Raw genomic sequence first — 24,205 nt, forward strand, 5'->3', positions numbered from 1 at the left:
CCTCGCGGCCACCGGCAGTGACCTCGGCCTGCAGGCCGCCTGCCTTGGCTTTGCTAAGACTGCAGTCCCTTTTGTCCAATTAAGAATGTCGCTCCTGCGGCAGCCCCTGGCTCCTGGGCTGGCCCGAGCTTGCCGCTGGGCTCGTGAGTGCTCTTTCTCCATCTGTGTTATAGGAAATCTCTTCAAAGAGCTGGCTTCCCCGGCCCTGCTTCCCCGGCCCTGTCCAGCCAGTCAGGCTGTTGTCGCCTCCAGACAGACCGGTCGGGTGCCGGTCGGCTCATTGCCGAATCAGGGAGCTGCGCCTATAGCCCCGGGTGCTCGGCGAGCTCCGCCCTTAGGCACAGCTGACGCACAAAACCGGTCCCTTCTTCTTAAAACATTTCTTTGCCCCCTTTCCACGGCACCCTCTCCTCTTGGGTTCCATCCTTTCACGGGCGTTCCTTGTCGTGTCCTGCTCGCCTCAGGCCTCGTGGGTCTTAGGGACAGCGTGAGCGACTCTTGGCTAGGGCCTCCCAGCTGTCCTGCCGTCATCCCCTGCGGTGTATCCTTGGGGACATGCCCGGTGCTTTCTGTCCCCTCACGGTGGGGTGTCCTTCCCTCTCAGCTCACTTGGGTGTCTGCTCAGATATGTCCTTGGGACACCTTCCTGGCCAGTTTGGCTGCCCGCGCCCCACCTGGCTTCCTTCCCTCTGGAGCTCACCGAAGGAAGAGATTCCGGCTCTGTGCCCAGATCTAACAGCGCCTGCCCCACCGCAGACGCTCTGTGAACAAATGGTCAAGGCCCATCCCTTCTCGGCCTCTGACCTTTGCAGGGACCTTCACTGTGACCCCCGGGTGTCATGAAAGTCTGTAGCCCAGCCCAGGCCCCTCCAACAAGAGCTGGACCTTGAGTTATGTGACCCAGTGAGCAAAGCCACGACCTGCGGCCTGTGGCGAATGTCTCACTGTTGCTGTCCTTACTGTAACTCCCGCCTCTCCCACTTACGCTCTGTGCCTCCACGTCGCAGCCAAGGCCTGCTCACCGTTAGTCCCCTGTGAGATGCACCCTCCTAGTTTCCTCTCCCAGATCGGTAACCCTGGGTGGGGAGTCCCCGTGTTCACGGACCAGTGCCTGTGGCCCGGCCACTCTACATACCCGTAGACTCCTCCTTGTCGAGGTCCCCACGTGGCTGGCGCGTGGAAGGCAGACGTCGTAACTGTGGGCCCGTCCCAGGATGCAGCACACGGCAGGCACCTCATGAGTGCCGTGTAAGGCGGGTGGCTGTCAGGGAGGCTCCTGATCCCCGCTGCTCCCTGCCCCCCAGGATTCTCGGTGCTTCAGGATGAGCTGCCCACACGGCACCAGCCTGCTCACGAGCCCGTGGCGTCCAGAGAAGGGGAATCCTGCAGCCACCCTCCCATTGTCTCTGACGAAGACCTCTCCGTCGGCTACTACACGTTCCAGGATTACACCTCCAGGACGGACAGGGACATCCGGGGCCTGGCGGGGACAGCAGCCACACCCAAGGAGCCAGCTCCTGAACCCCAGCAGCAGTGCTCGTGAGTTTCTATGGAGCCACCAAGGGGGCGAGAGGACAAGCCCGCAGGCGTCTGTCCTTCCTAGTGCTTTTCTAATGACCTGAAAATGCCAGGGGTGTAGGAAAAAGCCAAGTGTGAGGACACAGTGGGGCCAGGGTGTCTGCTCCCGCGCCCAGGCTTGTGACCTGGGGCACGTCCCCGGCCCCCGAGTCTGTTACCACCCGTCAGTTATGATAGCTACACGCACTTCATCCATGTCCGGGTCGGGTCGAGGATGTACCTCTGGAAGCATCATTTGAACAAGGTTCTGCGTGACCGGTGCCGCGTGACCGGTGCCACGCCTCTCTCCTTGGTGCTCTGGTGCTCGGGGTGGCGGGTTCGCAGGATGAGCAGAGGTGCAGGGGTTAGGGAGGGGGCACAGGGAGGAGGCACCTGGGTTTCTGCATAGCTGGGGGACCCGCCACAGGCACTAAAGCAGCACAGACGCTCCCAGGGAGGGGAGACTGGCCCCTGAGGGCCTGCAGAGCACGGCACTCAGAGGCTGGTCCCCGTCAGGGCTACAAAGGCAGGGAGAACCGTTCAAAGGGCACTTGTTGTCTAGAAAGAGAAAACATATCCAAGAAGGGCAAGCTGGTCCCGCCCTGAAATCCGAGAGGTGTCAGGAGCCTGTCCCCAGAGTCCTTTGTCTTTGTGCCAGCTTTGTGCCAGGGGCACTGGAACAGGAGACAGGTGGGGAAAGCAGGTAATGAATGGCCTGCTCCCCGTGGGGCCACCCCGTTCACCACGGATGTCGGGAGGGGCACCAAGAAGAGGTGAGGAGAAGACAGGAGCCAGGGAAGCCGGGAACCGGGGATGGGCCCTCAGAGGGCCGCCCGTGGAGGGGCGCCGACCTGCTTTTAAAAAGCAGAGGAAAAGCAGAGAACACTCCCATCAGAGACGGAGGTGGTAACGGTTGCCCCGGAGCCCCTCCACGCCGTCAGCACAGAAAGTTCCAGTGGCAGCAGGTCTTTCCATCAAGTCATACAGTTTCCCAGAAGTAAGACTTTCACACTTACAGTCAATAACTAGATCAACATGGGGTTTATTTATTGCTTTTTACAGCTTTTGCCGTTTTGATTCTGGCTTCAGGAGCCTTATACCTGCAGGTCCCTGTGAGGGAAAGCTCCTCGATTCTTCAGCATCCCTTCGAGTTAGCAAAGATACGATAGCATTGTATTGTCTGCACTTGGTAGAGATTAGGAGATGGAGGTCCGTTTCAGGGTGCTTTTTACCTTGGGAATGCATCTTCCCCAGCCACGTACGCCGATGAGCTGTAACTTGACGCGTCCCTGATGCAGGATTTTTATTCAAATTTCATTTATTGGCCAAAGTTGCAAAACCTATTTGACTTTTGTGACTGAAGGCAGGGCCCCTGTTCCCCTCAAGGCCCTGGCGTCAGTGGGAGCGGGGCGTGCCTGCCCACTTTAACCTGGCCTCTCCTTTTCAGTGTGACGACCCCACGGACAGAAGGGCCAGACACTGAGGAGGCCGCGGCAGCCCCGGGCTCTCCCAGCAGAGCCCCTGAGGAGGGCAGGTCCCACCTGCAGGCCCCGTCCCCCGAGGAGCGGGCAGACATGCCCCTGGTGCAGGAGCCCAAGGAGCCCCCGGAGCTCAGGGAGGCTGGCTCTCCAAGGAAAAACAGCCTCGTGATAGTGGAGTCCTCTGACGAGCAGCCACTGGCCTTCGAAAACCTGGGCGAAGACTCAGCCTTTCAAAAGGTAAGAGCCCCTCTGTGTGTCCCGCGCATGTGGAGCAGCCACAGCCTTCTCCCGGCTGTCATTTCTCTGAGGACTTAGGTCTTCACTGCAAAACCACAGGTTTGCCCACTTAGTGATCCTGGGCCATCTGAGCTCCTCCATCCTTATGAAAATCTGGGAGCGGTGAGTCTGGAAAGATGAGGCACCATGCCAGCGCAGCCCCTTGACCACGAGCCCGAATGTTATCACTGAAAACCCTTTAACTAAGGAAAAAGCTCTGGGCAAAGCAGCATCCCGGTCAGTGACCTTCAACCCACTGTGACAGTCATGGGGACAAGCTCAGCCCCGGAGGGCGTGTTCCAAGGACTTTCTGCCTAAACATGTTGCTGCCCCCAGATGCCAGTGGCATCAGATGCAGCCCCTTCTCACGCAGGGAGCCAGGACATGTGGACAGTGGAGACCATCACAGGAAATTTGTTTAAACCTTTTATTCTCAAAATGAGGTGTGAAGGGTCCCTGCCTCTCACGCTAACTGGCCATGGCCCCCTCAGAATCCTGAACTGGAGGGCCGAGGAGGCTCCTGCCTTTCCAGGAGCTCCCTAGGTGGTTCTCACACACACAGTGTGAATCTGCTCCCGTTCAACTTAACTTAGGACAAATTGAATTAGGTGTAATTTTTCCTGTTAGAATTCAAAAACATCCTGTGTGTCTAAGTGTCCGCCTTAGTAGGAAAGAGTGAGTTAGACAGAAGAATTAAAACCTTTTGGGGAAAGGGTAATGCGGCCTGTCTTTGGGCTGTAGACTTGCATTTGCTGGTTCACTGTGAGGGTGGCATCTGCCAGCAGGAGGCATCCGCACTGCGACTGAAATCAGAAGTCCCCGGGCTCAGCACCTACCTGAAACATGAATTCATCCCACGAATGGATTTTTATTTCATGTCAGCCTTTGCACAGAATTACTCACCTCGCTATAACTGGCTTAGATCAATTCAAGTAAAAATCTTTCATAGGTGCTGTCTGAGCTTAAAAGTTAGCAAATTTAGCCCAAGAATTCATAATCTCATTGAACTGTAGACTTGAAACGGTTGCCTGGGAAATTTCAGCATAAAGATGAGTCCTGGGAAGTCCCTCCGTGTCCACCTGCTTCAGGCCATCCCCTGTTCTTGGTGAACACCTGTCGCCCGTCTCCTGTCCGATTCTGACCCTGACTTCTCACAGCCCTGACCCGAGGCTCAGGTGTCAGTCAGGTTCCTCGCTGACCCTGCTGCTAGGCAGCAGGGTCCTGAGCATATTTAATGTATAACTTGACCTAGATTTTATGTGCTTTTTTTTTTAGCAGAAAAGAACATAGAAATACAAGCGGTATTTTAAAATCCATTGAGAAAAATGATTTTCTTTCTTTTGAATAACATTCCATGAGGAAAGAGTGATTTGATATGTGGCTTCTGAGACACATGCTGTAATCTTGCTCCATCCCTGGCTGGGGTCCTGCAGAGTGAGTGTGACACCCCAGGGCACCCCCCGGGTGCACCGCTGGCTGGATGAGGCTGCAGGGAACCCGGTCCTACGGGAGCATCTCTCCCGGCAGCAGTGGTCATTACAGGCCAAAGCCTGAGAGCTGGGAGGCCTGTGTCCCCACTTGGTACTTACCAGGAGCGTGAGGCCCAGGCAGGGTGGGTGAGCCGCTTGCTTCTCTGGCAGATCTTGGCACACTCAGACAGACTCCAGTGCCACCAAACAGGAAGCCACATTCTCTGTGAAGTTTGAGCCTCGTGCATGGTTGTTCGCACCTCTGCTGGCTCATCCCCAGAGTGGAGTGGACAAACCTCCAGAAATGCACATGAGCTCAAGCAGAGCCCGTGGCAGAGGCGGCCCCTAGCGTGATGACCACCCTGCTTCCCTGCTTACAGGAGCTCACAGCTGAGTTGGGTGGGCTGGAGGCCAGCTCAGACGACGAGGCGATGGTCACCACCAGGGTTGTCCGCCGGAGGGTGATCATTCAGGTACCACCTGCTCAGAGACGCCGGACCAGGGACAGTGTCCTGCAGCCCGTGGCTGGCGCTGAGCGGCGGGGCCTGCATGCTGCTGCGTGGCCGGGAAGCAGCCATGCGACCCTTCTGAGTGTTGATGCTAAGGACACAGCTCGGTTGCGGCTCCGCAGGCTCCGACCGCGGGGACGCTGTGACTGTGCTGTCCTGCCGCATGTGCCGCCTGCCTGTGTGTGTGATTGTGCTGACTTTTGGTTGGAGCCTCCTGAGCATGGGGTCACCTGCCTTCCTCTCTGTGAACCTGCTGTGACGGGGTCTGGCCCCCGGTAACGCTCTGTCCCCGTTAACCATCTCACACGCACACTCTGGCCCGGGAGCAGGTGGTCCCTCAGTCAAGGCCACCGCTGACACGACCCGTCTCTGCGCAGGGAGACGATGTGCCTGACATGCCCCCGGAGACTGTCACGGAGGAGCAGTACGTGGACGAGCAAGGGCACACCGTGGTGAAGAAGGTAGAGTCCCCGTGTCCTTGCAGGGCGACCTCTGACCTGAGGGTCCTTGAGGCCAGTCCTGCCGCTCACAGACAAGATGTGTGGATGCCGTCTCTTCCAGGTCACCAGGAAGGTCATCAGGCGGTATGTATCCCCTGATGGCGTGGAGAGGGAGGAGGTCACCTTGCAGGGACAGCCCCAGGAACCCGTCAGCATTGAGGATGGGGACGGCTACTCCAAAGTCATAAAACGCGTGGTGCTGAAGAGTGACACCGAGCAGTCAGAGGTGAGGCCGCTGGTGCTGCGAGGCTGGCGTCGTGGAGTATGTTACGGAGTGTGACGTAGACTTGTGACGTGGCCTGCGTGGTGGAGTACGTGAACATGTGACATGGGGTGTGACATGGGCTGCAACGTGGGCACCTGATGGTGTTACATGGAGTGTGACGTAGAGTGTGACATGGGGAGTGATGTGGACACATGATGTGGACGTGCGACGTGGACGTGCGACCTGGATGTGTGACAGAACGTGTGACATGGACGTGCGATGTGAATGTGCGACGTGGACGTGCGACGTGGAGTGCACCATGGGACCGGACAAGGTAGATGGCCCTGTGGCCTCTGTCTCCCTCACACGGCTCTTAGCAGCACACTCACTCTTCCCCATGGTGCCCTGGGATTTTAAAATAGCCACCAGGGACTGTTGTAGCCTCACACTCAATGTCCTTGTGCTTCTGTTTCTGTTTTCTGTTCAGTTCATAGTGGACCACAGCAGAAGCCCCCTAGTCAAGCCCAGTAGACTGGACTCTTGTCTGCCGGCAGGCAGTGACAGGAAAGGCCCCTGTGCGCATGCGGTGCCCCCGGGCACATGCTGCGTTTCAGAGCCCCAGTCAGGACCCTCGACAGTTCGTCTTGCTCTCTGACACCTTCACTCTGACACAGAACCTGTGCCGTCCCCACACTTTCATGATGATGCGTGTGAGGGTCCCCGGAAAGAGGCCTTGTAGCCCCTCACCTCTCTCAGAGTTCCATCCTAGGGGCAATTTTATCTTCAAAATGCAAAGCTGACCGTTTCCACGTGGGGCAGAGAGCCACACACAGGGTGTCCTGTCCACACTGTATGGCTTACAAAACTCCCGACAGGTTGCTAAGTGGCTCATTAGGTGTTTGATTTGCTGTGTACACAGAGCTGTTACAGCAACATTGCCAAGTGATTACGGGGGGTTTTCCTATCAGCTTCTCTTTTCCAAAATTCTGTTTTCCGGAAAGTTGGTGCGCAACATCGTGGCCTCCATAAGCTTGTTTCATCCTAGAAGAGCGCACCGCTGTTCCTGGGCGGTCAGAGCCGCGCTTGTGTCCTTCGCCCATTAGGTGACTCTGTCTGAGTCCGGCGCTCCGTGCGAGGCCTCCCGGTTCCAGGCTGAGCCCGTGGAAGGCCGACGAGTCAGCAGAGTCATCAAAACCACAGTGGTGCATGGAGAGAGGAAGGAGAAGCGCCTGGGGGACCCCCGCTTTGCTGCTGATCTTCCCTCAGCCAAAGAGGACTTTGAACAGGTAGAGAGCAGCTCCTCGTGTCCCTGCCGTGTGTCTGAAAAGAAAGGGTCTGTCATCGCGTCCTTGCTCCTAGGTGCTCACAGTGGTGTGGGACAGCCCCAGAGAGGACGTTCCGGACTTAATAGCCCTACGGTGACGTGGTGTCCCTCAGCCTTGGGCACCCTCAGAGCTTTTAAAACTCCAGATGCCGGGGTCGCTGCAGCTGAGTCAGCACCTCGTGCTTGGCCCGGGTGGCGGCCCTGCACCCCGTCAGGGAGGGAGGGAGCCGGGCAGGCTGCAGGCCCTCCTCTCACTGGCGTCATCTGCCCAGTGATGGGCACTGAGAAAATCCGCAGACGTTACGCCCATGAACAAACCCGTGTTCAGAATGAAGTTCTGATCTCCAGTACCTGGGAGGTGGGGCTGTGAGGCAGACACACCCCCTTACTCCGACTCCGAGACCCGGGCATCCAGAGGCCAGAACGTCGTAAGTCGGGAGCAGCGGACGTGCGAAGAACTCCCTGTGCCCTGCGCGAGCCTCCCCCAGGGGCTCGCCCTTGCTGCCACGGCCGTGATGGGCTGGATAGCAGCTGGGGCCTTGGATTAGACAGAATGTCCCTTTTCCAGCATCCGGGAGGAAAAGCACCTGAATTCGGGGGCACAGGTTTGATGGGAACCGTGGATGCGTGCAGATGTCGCCAGACTAATGCCACTGAGTGGGCGCTGCAGGTGTGGCTCTTCCGCACGTCGGTTTGGGGGAGTATCAGCGAGTCTCAGACGCGTCGCGTTCTTTAGAGCTGACCAGCAGCCTCAGGGACCCGAAGCGGATTACCTGAGCTGCTTTGGCCCATTTTGCGTCTGGCCATTGCCGTGTCTCAGCTGCGGGGAGGAGGCGTGAGGAGGGAGGAGGCTGAGCCGCACACGAGGCTGGTCAGCAGCCTTTGTCAAGTAGGAGGACAGGTCTCCGCACGGCCGGGGGTGTAAGTGAAACTTGGTCCTGTCTGCTCCGGAGTGGGCTTCACTACCTGAGGCTCCCCGTGCACCTGTTGGCGCGGACGCCGGGACGCAGAGCAGCGGGCTGCTGGGTGCGCCGCGGGTGACGGTCTCCCCCTTTCCTTTTCTCCACTTCAGGCTCTGAGGTACACAGGTAGCCACGCGAAAGTCCACGCTCCCAGTTTAGTAGCGAGTGAGATCCTGAACAAGGACGGATCGGTGACTCAAAGGTTTGGGTTAGCATGCGGTGCTGCTTTGCCCACTAACACCTCCAAACGCTTCCCACCTAAGAGAGCAGAGATGGGGCCTCCACGCGCCCGCAGCCCCCCAGGAGTCAGGGATTCAGACTGCAGGGGTCCTCTCGGTGCTTTAGAAGTGACACTCAGGCGTGCGGACAGTGGACGCCTATTCCCACAGCCACCCTGGGCGACTCAGGCCAGCCCGCGGGACGTCCACCGTGCCGATAGGTCGAGGGGGGTGAGAAGACACCCCGGCCAGTGGCTCTCGAGCTGCTGCGTGGCTGCCACCTGCAGCTCAGCACGTGTGCTTTAATGGGCTGGTCCGTGGTTCTGCATGTGGTGCCGTGGACCTGAGTGTGCCTGGCGACGCAGGCGCTTAGTCAGCTCAGAAAGCGCCTGGGCAGCCTGTGTGCCCGTGGCCGGGCCTCACCGGGCAGCGCCCAGTGCCGTCCTCAGGATGGGCCGTGTGGACGCTGGCATCTGCCTTGGTCTCTCCCCACGTCTCCCCGCAGAGTGGTGACCACTCCTCACATGTTCTTAGCTTTGCAGCAGAAAGTCTCGTGGACACATGTCCCAGCCTGCGTCTCCCGTCTCTGGGAAGAAGAGGAACGTTGTCATTAGGGAGCTTGCACGGCTGCTATGAGCCTGCAAACCTGATAGTCAGTGAGGTGAAGGGTCCTGTCCGGTGTCCCCTCCAACCCTGGAAAGTGCCGCAGTGGGAGCTGACGTGTGTGGCGGCTCACACGGCTCACAGGCGCCTCTGAGATGAGGAAGCTTCCTGTACTCGAGCCTCAGGGCTTCATTCCGAGGGACACAGCACCCACAGCCCAGCTCCCCCCGTCATTCCGAGGGACACAGCACCCACAGCCCAGCTCCCCCCGTCATTCCGAGGGACACAGCACCCACAGCCCAGCTCCCCCCGTCATTCCGAGGGACACAGCACCCACAGCCCAGCTCCCCCCGTCATTCCGAGGGACACAGCACCCACAGCCCAGCTCCCCCCGTCATTCCGAGGGACACAGCACCCACAGCCCAGCTCCCCCCGTCATTCCGAGGGACACAGCACCCACAGCCCAGCTCCCCCCGTCATTCCGAGGGACACAGCACCCACAGCCCAGCTCCCCCCGTCATTCCGAGGGGTCCACAGCACCCACAGCCCAGCACGAGGTCGCACATTGGCTAAGGGCGAGACAAGTTCCTCCTGAATCCTCAGCTGAAGCCCTGAGTCCAGCGGGGTGCAGACAGCTTGCCAGGCCCTGTGTTACGGACTCAGCGGTGTGTATGTCACTGTCGTGGACGCCATCCTCAGCTGCCGGGACACAGAGGAGTGACTTGGTTCCGCTGTCGGGACTGGCAGGAGTTCACAGCACTGTCATCACACAGGCAGTGCAGGCCTCCGGGGCAGGGCCTGGGCGACGCTCGTCCCCAACCCCGAAGTGGCAGAGGCTTCTAGAGTTCCTGGCAGGAAGAGCCACGTATCTGCCTTTTTGGAGAAAACAAATATGGATGCTGAATAGTTACAAAATCATAATCTGATTCCACCTTTGGAACCAAATGTGACTTTTCTATCAAGAGGAACAAATTTCAGGTGTTTTTAGATAGGAAATAGCTCGTGTCGTGGGGAAGGAAAGGTGGGCGGGAGAGGTGAGGCGTGAGGGCAGCGAGGACGGCCGGCGGAAGCGAGAGCCCCAGGAGACCCGAAAGCGCACCAGGTTCATCTCCAGGCGACCTTGGTGGACGCACTGAGCCGTCGGGAGGCAGGGTGCTGAGAACGTGGCTGAGGGCAGATGTCCAGCTCTGGGCCCTGGGGATCCGTGGGGCAGTGCGGGGTGAAGCTGGCCAGGCAGCCCCCCTGCACGGTCCCACAGGAGGCGTGTGAACACCGGTGCTGGACTCACCCCCTGCACCTTCCCCGTGCTAGTTCCCTGGGCGTTGCTTAAATTCTCTGAGATTCAAGTTCCTGATTTGTTGCTATAATAATAGTGCCTGGTGTGTGAACCATGTCCATGCTGAGGGATGTAGACTTTTATTTACAAGTGGACAGACGGAGAGTGGACTAGCCACAGCGTCATTGTCCCATAAGGAGACAGGACAATAATAGTAGCCACCGCAGCAGCTAAAGAGCTTTAAATAAACTAAAAATGGTTTTCCTTAGCCTTTCTGCATGGAGTCACATTCTTGGGATGAGTCTCGCCCCTGAGCCCGTGCCTGAGCGATGGTGGCGTGTGGGCGGCGAAGGGAGCCTAACCCCGCCTTGTCTGCCCGCAGGACGACACTCAGTAAGGCCAGCAGGCAGACGAGGGCTGCGGTGAAGGACGGGCATGGGAAGCGTGTGCACCTGGAGCACCTGGAGGATGTGCCCGAGGCCCTGGAGCAGGACGACCTCCAGCGCGACCTCCAGCGGCTTCTGCGGCATTTCTGCAGGGAGGACCCGGAGCAAGAGGCCCAGTGAGGGCGCCCAGTGCTCACGCCAGAGCCTGCTCGCCACTCCATACGCGGCTCCCCTTCTGTCAGCAGGGCGACCTGCCTGCCCCACACCCCACATACACGGCAATTGGTTAGTTTGTCCCCACCCCCTTCAACTGAAGCTAATTTGTGACCAAAGATAGCATCCTTCATCCTGGGTGCTGTGTCCCCCAAGTCCTGGCGCCTGGGCTGCCCTGGGAACTGGCCGCCCCTCGTCCTTCGCTTCTGCACAGCTCCATGGGAAGCCATCGATCGATTCCGGGGCTCCCTGCAGACCTCTCCCCGTGATGACAGCGTCCCTCGAAGGGAGTCCGGTACAGTGTACATAGAAAATGCTCAGATGAACACACATTAGCTGAGAGCCACTGCCTGGCCTAACCACACTGGGCATCGGGGAGCCAAGGCTCCTCGAAGTGGCTGCGCATGGTGGGTTAGGATGCTGCTGACACAGGCGAGCGATAGCAGGTTCTGTGCAGGAGGGGCACTGCCACCTACAGGCCTAGGAATCCAGTATAGCCATTGCCCTAGCTGAGGGGGACCTGCCCAGGGAACTGCCCCCTTGGAGGCTTGTTAAGCTGGACACCCCCTGGACTCCGGCAACCCCACTAGGGCAGAGAGGGAGCAGGGGGGTAGCCAGGTGCTAGCAGCTGCATCCTGTGGCCTTCTAGCATCTTCCGGTCTTTCAGATCTCGGACACGTTGGCAGGGTATCTACAAAGCTATAACTACTGTAGTTTTCCAGATCTCATTGCTGCTTTGGCAAACCACGCTGTCTTATCGGTGGCCCTTCCTCTGGCCGCTGCACTGTACATAAGTCATTGGAAACAGGATCTGCCCGCGACACAGATTAAGCTCCTGGCCGCGCCGGGGCGGGGCGGTTTCCCCTCCTCCTCCGGGTTTATATCTTCGCTGATACCTGCATGTAGCATTTAAACCCACACCACGTCAGAACCCCCTTCCAGTCACGTTGATGGTTTTCATTCATACCCAGAGCAAGCCTTCTGCACTCTCCAGCTGGTTTTCAGCTTGAGGGCGATGGAGAAACCCTTAAAAAATTGGTTTTGGTTAAAACTTCTGGTTTATTTATTTGAAACCCAAACTCCCTTGAAAACTGTGAAGTGCAGCTGTGCATTTCCTGCGCGTTATTTCAGAGAAGGGACCTCAGTCCTCTGAGCAATGCCACACCCCCGTCCTATTCCTAGTGTTGAAGCTGTGGGGCATCTTAATCTCATATATTCACACGTATATTCATATACACAGTATACATCTTTGGATCAGTTATTTGTTAAAGAAAAGTATATCCAATGGAGATGAGATTTAAAAACAAACGCCAGAGTCTGACCTCCCAGAGGGGACATTTCCCAACTCTAGCTGGTCTTGCCTGCTGTGCAAAAATGAGTCACTGCTCCCATGCCACAAACACGGACACACTGCCCTGCGTCATTTCAGGTCGCGTCGCCCGGGGATTTCCCGGGAGGGAGTCCACGAGCCACGTCTCCTAACCCCCAGTGCCAGCACTTCTGGCCATTGGGCAGGAAATAAAGCATCGTTCTTTGGCAGCCAAAATGTGAGGGGCCTGTGGCAAGACTTTTGGGGACACGCTGGCCTCTCCTCAGACCTTGGCTGGAGCTCAAGGAAGCGTTCCTGTTGTGTAGTTTGCAGTGCAGATGACGTCTGTGTGACAACGTAATGGTTATTCACCTTTCTTTGATTTTGAATTTTGCTGTGTAATCAAAAAACTTGAATACTGTGAGAAGAAGTGAATTTTCAGTTGACGAATCAGCATCTTGTTCCCATGGTGATAACACTAATTGAGTATATCTATGAGGGCATGTATCAGTTAATGGAAAAATGCAACACTAACCACACATAGCTGCAACGTGTACACGGCTGATTTAATTAAATAAAATGTACAAGTGTTACGTGTGGCCACAGGGACTTGTTCTTTACCTCTAACCTCCGGTTTCAGGGCAAACACTAACCTGGAGGAGACAGAGACTGGAGCCGCAGGAAGGACACAGATTGCTTTCTGTGCTGCTGTTTTTACTTCGTAACTGCATGTGTTGTCCTGGGACTTGGGTCCCTGCCATTAGAGAACTTCTGTTGTCATGCAAAGGGAGGAAAACAGGCTTCCTTTGGGGTTGGTGGTGAGTGAGAAGTAGGAATTGGGGGCTGGGGGCTGTGGGTGCAGCACAGGCCGGTCCAGCTCTGTGCTGGGGCCAGGCTCTCAGGAGACACCTACGGGTGCTTCCCAGTTTCTCTCTCAATCTTTCAAGTCTGGCTTCAAAAAAAAAAATCTAGAACTGAACGTATTAGAAACTGTGGCATATGGCGGAGCAGAGGCCACAGGAAACCCCAACCTTAAACCAGGGTCATAATTCTCCGGCCCAGGTGGCCAGACAGGAAGTGTGCAGGTGATGTGGTAGGAGGAACACAAACCTGCAAGAACCGACTTATTAATTAGAGCAGAAAAACAGCAAAAATGCAAAACACATCCACGAGCTGCCTTTGAAGTAATAACATGGGTCGTAGCACCCACAGGAACCAGGGCGGAGGAAGCAGGGCGGGTGGTGCTGGGAACGGGGGGCAGGCTTGGTGAGCACCTGTCTGTCCAGCTATGACACAGGCCAGGACCTGGAGTCGGCATCGGGGCGGCGGGAGCACCGACCGTCCTCGGTGCCCGGCAAGGCTTCCAGACCAAGAGAGTGAAACGGCCTCCAGCCCCTCCCCACCACACCTGCGGCCAGGTGACTGTGGGAAGCACCTGAGGATGGGGGCTGGTGGCCAGGAGGACATGGGTTCCCACCCCTGATCTCCGGGCTGGAGGGAGGTCAGTCCCCAAGGGTCAGTGGGTTCATCCATTCTGCCTGTGCAATGAAGCCACCACAGAACCCACAGGAGGGCCAGGGAGGGAGACGCTGGAGGGCGCAGGAGCCCCGCCCTCCCCCGGCGGCCTCGGGTCTTCCCCGGCTGTCCCCCTGCTCACGCCGTCACAGTCAGTGTGACCTAGTACGGGAGGAATTCCTCTGTTCCAGGGAGTCGATGGAACTCGAGGGGGGCCTGGGAGCCTCGGGTTCATAGCAGGTGGTCAGCTTATGCGACAGCCTGGGCTTGGGACCGGTGTCTGAAGGGTGGTCTGTCCTGTGGGACGGAGCCCTTCACCTGTGACTCTGACGCTGCCCTGGGTAGATGGTGCGAGAGGTGAGGTGAATTGTAGGAATCCCAGCAGCTGTTGAGAATTGCTTGTTGGATGGGACCCCCCCCCCTCCACACACACACAGTGGAATTGGGGGCAAAACCCCTTTAGGGAGAGATAATCAGGGAGGCAATAGTTATAAGAAAACATTACCTAATTTTATGTAAGTAAATGAATAAAAGAGATGATTTTGTGTAAATGGAAGTTACTAAAAATTACCACAGGGCAGAGAGTAAAGGTGGCCCCTGTGTGACAGTTAATTTGTGTGTCAAATTGACTGGGCTCAGGGATGCCTGCCAGCTGGCACAACCTTATTTCTAGTGGAAATTTGCATTTGAACAGGGACTCGAAACCCATCCACTCCAGTGAGGCCTGAATAGGACAAAAGCCAGGGAGGCAATGGCTGTCAGGACTGAGCAGGGATGTCCCTCTTCTCCTGCCCTTGGACACTGGTGTGCCTGGCCCGGACCTTCGGGTGTAACGACCCACAAACGGGCCCTCCCGGTGGCCATGACCTTACGAACCCCTCCCTTACAGTGAATCTCCCCCAATCGACCTATGTTATCCTCTGGTTCTGTTTCTCTGGGGAACAGTGATTAACACACTAGTAACCCAGTAATGAAGACCCAGGACAGTAGCACAGATTTACCACAAGGAAGATCTGGGTGCTGGCACAGACGACTCTATGGCACTTTCAATAAACAGGTAACCCAATCCCTCTGGACTGCCCCAGCCCGGGAGAACACAGAAGTTCCAAACGTGTTTTTTTAAGGAAGCAACTATATCATTGGTCCCAAAACTGGACAAAATGCACTCAAAAATATTTAAAATGACAACAAACACGCAGCCCAGTATCACTAAGGAATAGCTACATAAACATCACAAAATAGCAGTATGATTTGGTATACTTTAAAAAATATTTTTATTGATTTTAGAAAGAGGAAAGGAGAAGGAGAGAGAGAAACACTGATGTGAGAGCAGAACATCAATCGACTGCCTCCTGCATACTTTCTACTGAGGGCCAAGCTCGAAACCCAGGCATGTGCCCTGACCAGGAATCGAACCAGCAACCTCTTGGTGCGCAATGGCACCCAACCCACTGAGCCTGACTGGCCAGGGCATGGAACGCATTTTAAGAAATAAAACTACGACCGTCACTCCAAGATGGAAAAATGGTCTGTTGCTAAGAGCTGCAGGAACCCACACTGAGCTGCCAGGGGAGGGTGGGGGCGTGGTGTCCCCAAGGTGGCCAGGAGGCATTGGGTAAAATGTAGCATCCGTGTTTCAGAAACTCATAAGTGGTACATTCTTCCTTAGAGGATGGGATGAGAGATGTGTACATACAAACAGCACACCCATAACAAATGCTCACACACACTGATGTTCCGACCATATGAGTCACACCCCTGCTAGCACAGCTTTGGCAATACTTTGCAATAATAGGGAAAACCTCCAACTCCACACCTGTGCACACTGCACTCTGCCCTCACCTGCCCTGGGCTGGTCCCCAGCACCTCAGTGACATCAGTCCTCACTGGGATGGAGTTTAGAACTGAGGGCTGCCGGGGCTCCCACAGGTAGCAGCTGAAGGTCTGAAGGGATAGATCAGCTGTGGGGATTTCCTAATGAGAACTCTAGGCCTAAACCCCAAGCTGGGCTCCCTAGCCCAGAACTGAGAAAGGTGCCCACATAACATCTGGCTGTGAAAAGCAGCAGGGTTTCTGTCTGCCAGGGAGAGAGGGCTGGAAATGCAGGCCCCCTCTTAAAGGGCCAATATACAAAGTTTTGTGTGTAGTCACTCCTCTTGGGCTGTGGCAGAGGGAGGGCAGAGTGGACTAGAGCTGTGTGAGGAGAAGCCAGGGTTGTGGACTCAGAGAGTACCCATCTGGATTCCTGTGCTGAGTCATTACCCCATACTGCAGAGGACATCTTTCTCAGGCAGACATATACCACCCAAGCAGCTTTTGTCTGAGGGGGAAGCAATTGCCTCACCCACTGACAACCTCTCACCCCACTCTGTAGAGTTTCTACAGCCTGAGGCTCATTAAGAGACTGAATAACAATCAGTATCTGGGTGCTTGGCATCTTTGCCTGATGTGCTTCTGGACCCAGGGCTTGGAAAAGCAAATCTTGGTGCACGTCTTGGTCTTGTCCAAACACACCCAGCCTCAGCAGAGGGAACTACAAGCTGTGGATTGTGGAAAGCTTCAAACAGGGTACTCAAGGCCAGTCACAAACAGTGCCTGACATTGGCCTGCACCAGAGACCATCCAAAATACTGGGAGTCCTGGCAGATCTACCTAATACATAGAAACAAACCCAAACAGGCAGAGAAAATGGGGAGACAAGAAAACAAGTCCCAAATGAAAGAACAAGAGAAGTCTCCAGAAGAATAGCTAAAGAAAATGGAGATAAACAATGTATCAGATATAGAGTTCAGAATACTGATCATAAGAATGCTCAGCAGCATGAAAAATGGTATGGAAACTCTGAAGGAAATTAAGAATGACATAGCAGAAATAACACATTGGAAGGAATAAACAGCAGATTAGAGGAATCTGAGCATCCAATCAGCAAATTAGAAGACAGGGTAGAAAAAAATTCAATCAGAGATCCAAAAAGAAAAAACAATTAAAAAACAGGAGGACAGTCGAAGGCAGCTGTGGAATGACGTGAAATGTAACTATTCTCATCATAGGAGTGCCAGAAGCTATAGAAAGTAAGCAAAGGTTAGAGAACCTGTTTGAAGAAATAAACTTCCCAAACCTGGTGAAGGAAAAAGTCACACAGGTTCAGGAGGCACAGAGAGTCCCAAGCAAGAACCCAAAGAGGACCATGCCCAGACACATTATAATTAAAATGCCAAAAATTCAAGACAAAGAGAGAATCTTAAAGGCAGCAAGAGAAAAGCAATCTTACCTACAAAGAAGCTCCCATAAGGCTGTCAGCTGAGTTCTCATCAGAAACTCTAGGGACCAGAAGGGAATGGCATGAAGTATTCAAGGTAATGCAAAACAAGGATCTGAAACCAAGACTACTCTATCCAGCAAGGCTATCATTCAAAATAGATGGTGAAATACAGAGCTTCCCAGACAAAAAAGGCTAAAGGAGTTTATCACCACCAAACCAGCATTGCAGGAAATGTTAAAGGGACTGCTGTAATAAGAAGTAGAAATAGGGAGAGAAACATAGGCATAAAGAATTAAAATGGCAATAGATAAGTACCTGTCAATAATAACCTTAAATATAAATGGATTATATGCTCCAATCAAAACATAGTGTAGATGGCCTGGCTGGCATGGCTCAGTGGCTCAGTGTTGACCTATGAACCAGGTGGTCAAGGTTTGATTCCCAGTGAGGACACATGCCTGGGTTGCAGACTCCATCTCCAGTAGGGGGCGTGCAGGAGGCAGCTGATCAATGACTCTCTCATCATTGATGTTTCTCTTTTCCTCCCCCTTCCTCTCTCTGAAATCAATAAAAACACATTAAAAAACACACAAATAAAACTTAGGGTAGCTGAATGAGTAAGAAAACATGACCCAAATATATCCTGTCTACAAGAGACCCACCTCAGAACAAAAGACTCACATAGGCTGGAAAACAAAAACAACTTCTGGAGGACTTTAAAGGAGAAATCAACAGCAATACCATCATAGCAGGGGACTTTGACACCCCATTGACTTACTGGATAGATCTTCTAGACAAAAAATCAATAAGGACACAGTGACTCTAAATGACATATAACATCAGATGGATTTAATTGACATTTACAGAGCATTTCACCCCAAAGCTGCAGAATATACATTCTCCTCAAGTGCACATGGGACATTCTCAAAGAGAGACCACATTTAGGACACAAAACAAGTCTCTACAAGTTCGAGAAGATTGAAATCATATCAAGCATTTTCTAGGACATTTATACCATGAAATATTATACAGCTGTAAAAAAGAAGGCTCCCTTACCCTTTGAGACAGCATGGTGGGACCTGGAGTGTATTTTGCTGAGTGAAACAAGCCAGTCAGAGAAAGACAAGTATGACATGATCTTACTCATATGCAGAGTCTAATGAACAAACTAAACCAATGAACAAAATAGATCCAGAGACATAGAAGCATGGAACAGACTGAGGGGTCTCAGAGGGAAGGTAGGGGTGGGTGGGGGTGGGAGATTTTAACCTAAGAACTTATTTGCATAATTCACAGACACAGACAAGAGTGTGGTAAAGGCCTTGGGGGGGGGGGTGAGTGTGTAGGGGATCAATCGGGGAAAGGGGGACATTTGTAATACTTTCAACAATAAAGATAAATTAAAACAAAAACAAAAAAAGAAGACTTATCTCCAGAATTAATCTGTGCAAATCTGTTCTATCTTAGGGGATTTATTGATAGTTTCCATGTGAAAGGAAATCAGTATGAAAACAGTATGAAAAAAAAGTAAAAAAAAAATAGTGAAAAAATAGTAATAAAAATAATTTTTAAAAATAGTAAAAAAAAACCCAAAGAAACTGGAGCCAAATTTTGTGTCTCTGACAGATGCTAATTGAAACGGTCTGTCGCTGTTCTCATCAGGTGTGTCTTATGTGAGTACGATCAGTGAGGTCCAGAGGTTGAAGTGTGCCCACATCTGTGCCAGGGTGGGCGTGTGACTGTGGGTGTGGCCCCCCGGGTCTCGGTGTGGGGACACAGGCTGGCACATGTGCCTGGCTGTGTTTTGTTTCTCTCTTCCTTTCTACAGTCCCATGCGGTGTAGAGAGAACTGATCTAGTTGTTAGAGAATTAAACCTGAGTACAAATAGGTTTGGTACTGAGCTACTGTTGATACATAAAGCATGCTTTATTAGTTTCAAACAAATGGAATATATCTGAAAAGGGAAACTCTGTAACTACTTAAAAAATATTACATATGATTTATATGAAAATACTTTTAGGAGTTTGTAGAAATAATAAAAACATCTAATAGTTTTAACTTTTACTGTGTGGAGGAAAAGGAGCCACATGCTAACCTGACAAGCTCAGGCGAGGCCTGTGCAGCAGCCTCGCAAACTCAGGGACCTACAGTAACTACAAGGATGGTCTGAAACTAACATTTTCTTAACTAAAGCAGTTTGTGGTGGGTATTCATGTCCTAGGTTGGTAGCTTCCCTGATAAAGGTCAATTTTTACCCCAGCTGAGCCTGTCGATTGTTTTTTTGCATCTATGATAACGTATCATTGGAATGTAAAGTAATTTTCCTTTTTCCAGACCCCTCAAAGCGGAGACCACAAATCTCCTCATTGTCATTAATTGTTGACTGTTAACAATCCCACACCCACCTAAGAGGAGCGTGTCTGTCATTTTATTTGTCATCCTACCCCAGAGGTTCCCCCCTTGCTTTCTCCGCCTCCCTAATCTATCACCAATGGATTTCATGTCTCCTCTTTTGACTGTGATCTATAAAGCCAGGTGCAAATCTGCCGCTCTCCGGAGCAGCCTCTCAGTCTGTTGAGATTCTGCTTCCCGGCAACTGTCCATAGTTTGGCTCAAATAAACTCACAAAAATTCTTCACAGGTTTGAACGCTTCTTACGTTGACAACTGAGTCATAGACACACTGCAGACACTTGACCGGCTGGGGAGCCCCTACAAGAATCATGTCATGTCCCCAGGCCGCCAATAGGGCGCAGCAGAGGACAGGGCGCCCCACCCGCCTGGGCCCGCAATCCCGTGGGATCCTTGAGGCTCAGAGGCCCGGCTTTCCCGAGGTCCTAATTTTACCTGTAAGAAGGGGCTGGGGTTGCGGAGTGGGTGACTCTCGGACCTTTTGAGCTCTCACGGCTGTGCTGTCAGCACAGATCAGCGGTGAGCAAGGTGACTGTTCAGTTAAAGTTTAGCCATTTGAAGTTCCACCATCAAATAAAACCAATTTAAGCCCAAGTCTGCTAATACTATTTATTCTATTCTTTCAAACATCGCCTGGTGCTTGAGAGGCGCTTCTGAGCCAGGGCCGTTCTAACCGCACTGTGGGCCTGCCGTCCGCAGGATACCCGCTCAGGCCAGAGCATCGTCTTCCCGTTCCGCAGGCCAGGGAGGTGCGCGGAGAGGCCAGCGACCGCCAGGGCGGCGGGTGGCAGGGACAGCCCCCCGCAGAGGCCGAGCTGCCGCTGCTTGGGCGCGAGGAGGGCCCCGAGGCCTGCAGTGGGACGGGCGTCGGCTGGGAGGTCAGCTTTGTCCGCACAGGAAGCCCCTCGAGGGGGGTGTCGGGCATACAGGACACACGCACACAGTCACACAGTCACACACACACGCTCATACATTCTCACACACGCATATACACGCACACATACACACTCATACATTCTCACACATATACATACACAGTCACACTCACATACACACCCACACTCACATACACTTACACACATACACACTCATACACTCCCACACACACTCACACACTCTCACACACACTGCATCCTTGCATCTCGTGTCCCCGTGGTTTTCCTGACGACATAATTCCAACTTGGTTTAGCTCAGTCCTGGAAGTTTGCAAAGACAGTGCCTCTGTTTTGCTTCCTCTTAGGTGGGGCTGGCAGGTGCCTGGGTGCTGAGAGGAGAGCAGCCTGTGGGTGGAGGTGATGTCCCCAGGAGCCCTGAGAATCAGAACTGGGTCTCAACTGCAGGGGCCGGGCTGCAAAACCGGAGTGTGGGGTCCCAACAGCTGGGGGTGAAACACTACGTCCCAATTCTCGAATAAACAAGGTGGGAGCACCCAACCTCGTCTGCAAACACCTTGTCGACTTGGGGGTGGCTCCACGGAAGACCTTGCTGATCCTGACACTGGGCAGTTTCCCCTTATGGTGCCAGGACTCAGGCTGGGGTGGTGCTGGGGGTGGGGCTGACCGTTTCCACCTCTTGGCTCAGCTCTGCTAAAAGCTCTTGTTTGGTTTTAAACTTATCTTTTGATTTGTTTCCATCCAAATTTTGCTGCTTTTTTGGCAAAATGTCTTTCTAAAATGGATGCCTATTTTTTAGATTTTTTTGTTGATTTTTTGAGAGAGAGGGAGGGAAAGGGGGAGAGAGATGGAAACATCAATGTGAGAAAAATCGGTCAGCTGCCTCCCGCACGGGCCTCAAGCCCGCAGCCGGTGTATGCGCCCTGACAAGGAATCAAACCAGCGACTTTTTGGTGCAAGGGAGGTTGTTCAACAGAGCCACACCGGCCAGGGTATGCCTTTTTATTTACAATGATGTATGGAATCAATGTCCCCAAAATACTTGAACCTCCTACAATCTTCTACATAGGGACACCTCCCTGGGTGACCCTGGGTGACAGCATCCTGTCCCATCTCCTCTGAGAGGTAACATTCATGCCTCTGGACTACAAATATGCTTAAACATTTTCTAGCCTAACTTGAAACAAATTTCACGAGAATCCGCTGCTCCCGTGACATACAGTCCGTCCCTCCACCCTCTCAGACATGAATTTTCAGCCCCCTCCCTGCAAAGGTGGAAGGACCCTGGAGCAAGGTGTCAGGCACATGGGATATGAACAGACCAGTCTCCCTGAAGGAGGAAGCTGGTCTCGGGGAAGGTGGGAATAAATCTGGAAAGATATTTTAAGTTAAATTACGGAAGTCTTGGATGCCGGGCTGTGGAGTGTGGGTGTCACGTGGTTGGCCATGTAAAGCAGAGCAGGTAGGTGTCTGGTCAGGGAGGTGCTGGGTCGAGTGAGTCGAGGGCTCGGACAGGAGACAGACAGCTGTGCCGTGGTGTCACAGACGCTGAAAAGAAAATAGAAGCCTGGCAATGTTATCAAGATCAAACTTTTCTTAAAGGAGGTTACCTGAGAGGTAACCAGCTGGTGGCCTTCCCCTCGAGTCCCCGAGGAGAGGGGGGCTTGCTGGGCCTTCCCTTTGCTCACGGCTTCCTGGCCCCAGGCCCTCTGCCTTTGAAATGCTCCCTTCCTGCTGGACCCGAAGCTGCGCCATCCAGGAGTAGCTGCCTGAAGCCAATTCTAGCCTCAAATTTACTCCCTTGAATTCCTGACACTAGTTACGGAGGAAATGGATTTTTGTGGAGAAGCCTGTGCACAAGTATATGCACAGCTAATGCCTTCAGGGCCCTGAGGGAAATAGGGCAGGGAGTGGGTGCGAGTGTGCGCGGCTTGGCAGGGCCCTGCACCGCTCTCCTCTCCCTCCACCCCCACCCCGCCATCTCTGGACCCTCAACCTGGCTGCCTCCCTTGGCCCAGCCACCCAGGGTCTGTGCGAGGCCCTCACTCTGCCGTGTCCTCACAGGCAGACACCTCTTCTTGTCCCTCGGCTCTTGTGCCTCTTGCCCTGTTTCTGTCTGGAGGTCGGGCCACACCAAGCACGTCTGTTTTTTGTCTTTGCTGCCGCAGACCACTGTGGCCTCCTCGGGCCTGAGTCAGGCTTCTGCTCTCTCCCGCACTCCAGAGGTCACCTGCCAACCTTTGCAAGTGGCCTCCCTGAAGCTGGGCTGGTGAACTGGGGGAGGAACAGGTTCACGGGGCATCGGCTGTCTCCAGGTTCCCCAGACCTGGCTCTGCCACCTTCTGTGAGATGCTCGAAAAGGCAGTGATGAGTAAGGGTCACCAGCCTGGCTTCACAAACGCAGCCGCCTCGTGGCCGGCGGGGGGGGAGGGGGCTTCAGCCCACGGGGCTCCTGACCCTCAGGAGCTCAAGGCTCCGAGTCAGCAGGGAGAGCAGTGTGTAGCGTCTGAGACACACAAGCTCACAGTCACACTCAGACACACACTCACACACAGACTCACACACACACTACACACACAAACACACTCATACACACACATGCAGAACACACATGCACACTCACATAGACACACACAGAACACAGAACACTCATACATCCAGACACACAAACAGTCACACACACAGAACACACTCATATTCACATACACACTAACACACACATAGAACACACATATACACACACTCACAGGTACACAGTCACACACGCACACTCATACGCATGCTCACACAGACACAAAGGCTCTCACACACACACTAACAAACTCACAAGACACACATACTCACATTCACACATGGTCACGTGTACACACGGAGGAAGGGCTGAGAGAAAACAGTCATCTTTAAGTACAAGAATTAGCTCTTAATCTTTTTCTTTGTGTTTTTCTGTGCTTTGCAAAACTGTAAAATAAAATTAATTATAAGCAAAATAAATTCTATTTATCACCTACTCCAACTTAGTGCAAGTCCTCAGAGACAGGCTTTTCCTCTCTCTGGCCCATTAGACTCGTTTCTATTGTGAAACTATAGTTTGCTCTTTACCTTGCAGAATCCTTACCAGTCCATGTAATAAAACCAGTGGAATTGCACCTGAAATGGAGACTCTACAGTTGTGCTGGTTTCACGCCAGGCTAAGCATTCAGTTGGGGGCTTCCTATCACATTAGAAGTCGTTGTGGCTCACACATATTTACTTAGAAAATTAGACTGGTGCCTGGACAGTGTTCCTCGCCTCCAGACAACCACAGCACAAGCCCTGACTCACACGACGTCCTGTCCCTCTGACCCAGCACACGGCCCGCGCGTCCGAGCGGCTCAGCCCGGCTCGACCGTGGGATTCACGCCGCACAGCTCACCTCTGCCGCGAGCTCCCAGCCGGGGCGACAAGCGCGAGGAGTAAGGAGCAGTTTTACTTTAGGAGCAAGGATGAACAGGGTTGGGCATGGGTGTGGAGCCAAACTCTTTTTAATCTTGATCCAAGGACATGTTTTATTGAATTTTAGAGGGGGAGAGAGGTCACTGTGAGAAACATCGGTGGGTTGCCCCGTACATGCCCCGACCGGGGATCGAACCCTCCGCCTGGAGGGGCACGGATGATGCTCTAACCAGCTGCCACCAGCCTGTGCTGCGGCTCCCACCCAGGTCGGGGCGACCTGCGCTGACCGTCAGGCTTCGCCCTGACGCCTGCCCTCCAAGCGGGGGCCGGGCGTCCTGCACCTGCCCAAGCGGTGTCTCCCAACGCGGCTCCTCTCAAAGACCACAGCTCCCTCCCCGGCCCC

At 53.9% G+C, this 24,205-nt stretch overlaps 1 protein-coding gene across 26 annotated transcripts in view; it reads left to right on the plus strand.

The window, feature by feature from the left end:
- ANK2 (ankyrin 2) overlaps positions 1–12,881 on the plus strand; it is a 328,593-nt gene extending 315,712 nt beyond the window's left edge. For 22 of the 26 annotated variants that reach the window (XM_081134240.1, XM_081134246.1, XM_081134245.1 and 19 more), the window contains 8 exons: positions 1,305–1,539; positions 3,005–3,275; positions 5,164–5,256; positions 5,670–5,753; positions 5,854–6,018; positions 7,101–7,283; positions 8,394–8,485; positions 10,763–12,881. In XM_081134240.1, coding sequence (XP_080990366.1) covers positions 1,305–1,539; positions 3,005–3,275; positions 5,164–5,256; positions 5,670–5,753; positions 5,854–6,018; positions 7,101–7,283; positions 8,394–8,485; positions 10,763–10,946 — 1,307 coding nt within the window. In that variant the 3' untranslated portion in view covers positions 10,947–12,881. The remainder of the gene's footprint in view (positions 1–1,304; positions 1,540–3,004; positions 3,276–5,163; positions 5,257–5,669; positions 5,754–5,853; positions 6,019–7,100; positions 7,284–8,393; positions 8,486–10,762) is intronic. The other 4 variants (XM_081134256.1, XM_081134257.1, XM_081134255.1 and 1 more) reach the window with 2 other exon arrangements.
- The last annotated feature ends 11,324 nt before the right edge of the window (positions 12,882–24,205 follow it).

Source organism: Miniopterus schreibersii, assembly GCF_964146895.1.
Source record: "Miniopterus schreibersii genome assembly, chromosome: 4".
NCBI lineage: Eukaryota > Metazoa > Chordata > Mammalia > Chiroptera > Miniopteridae > Miniopterus > Miniopterus schreibersii.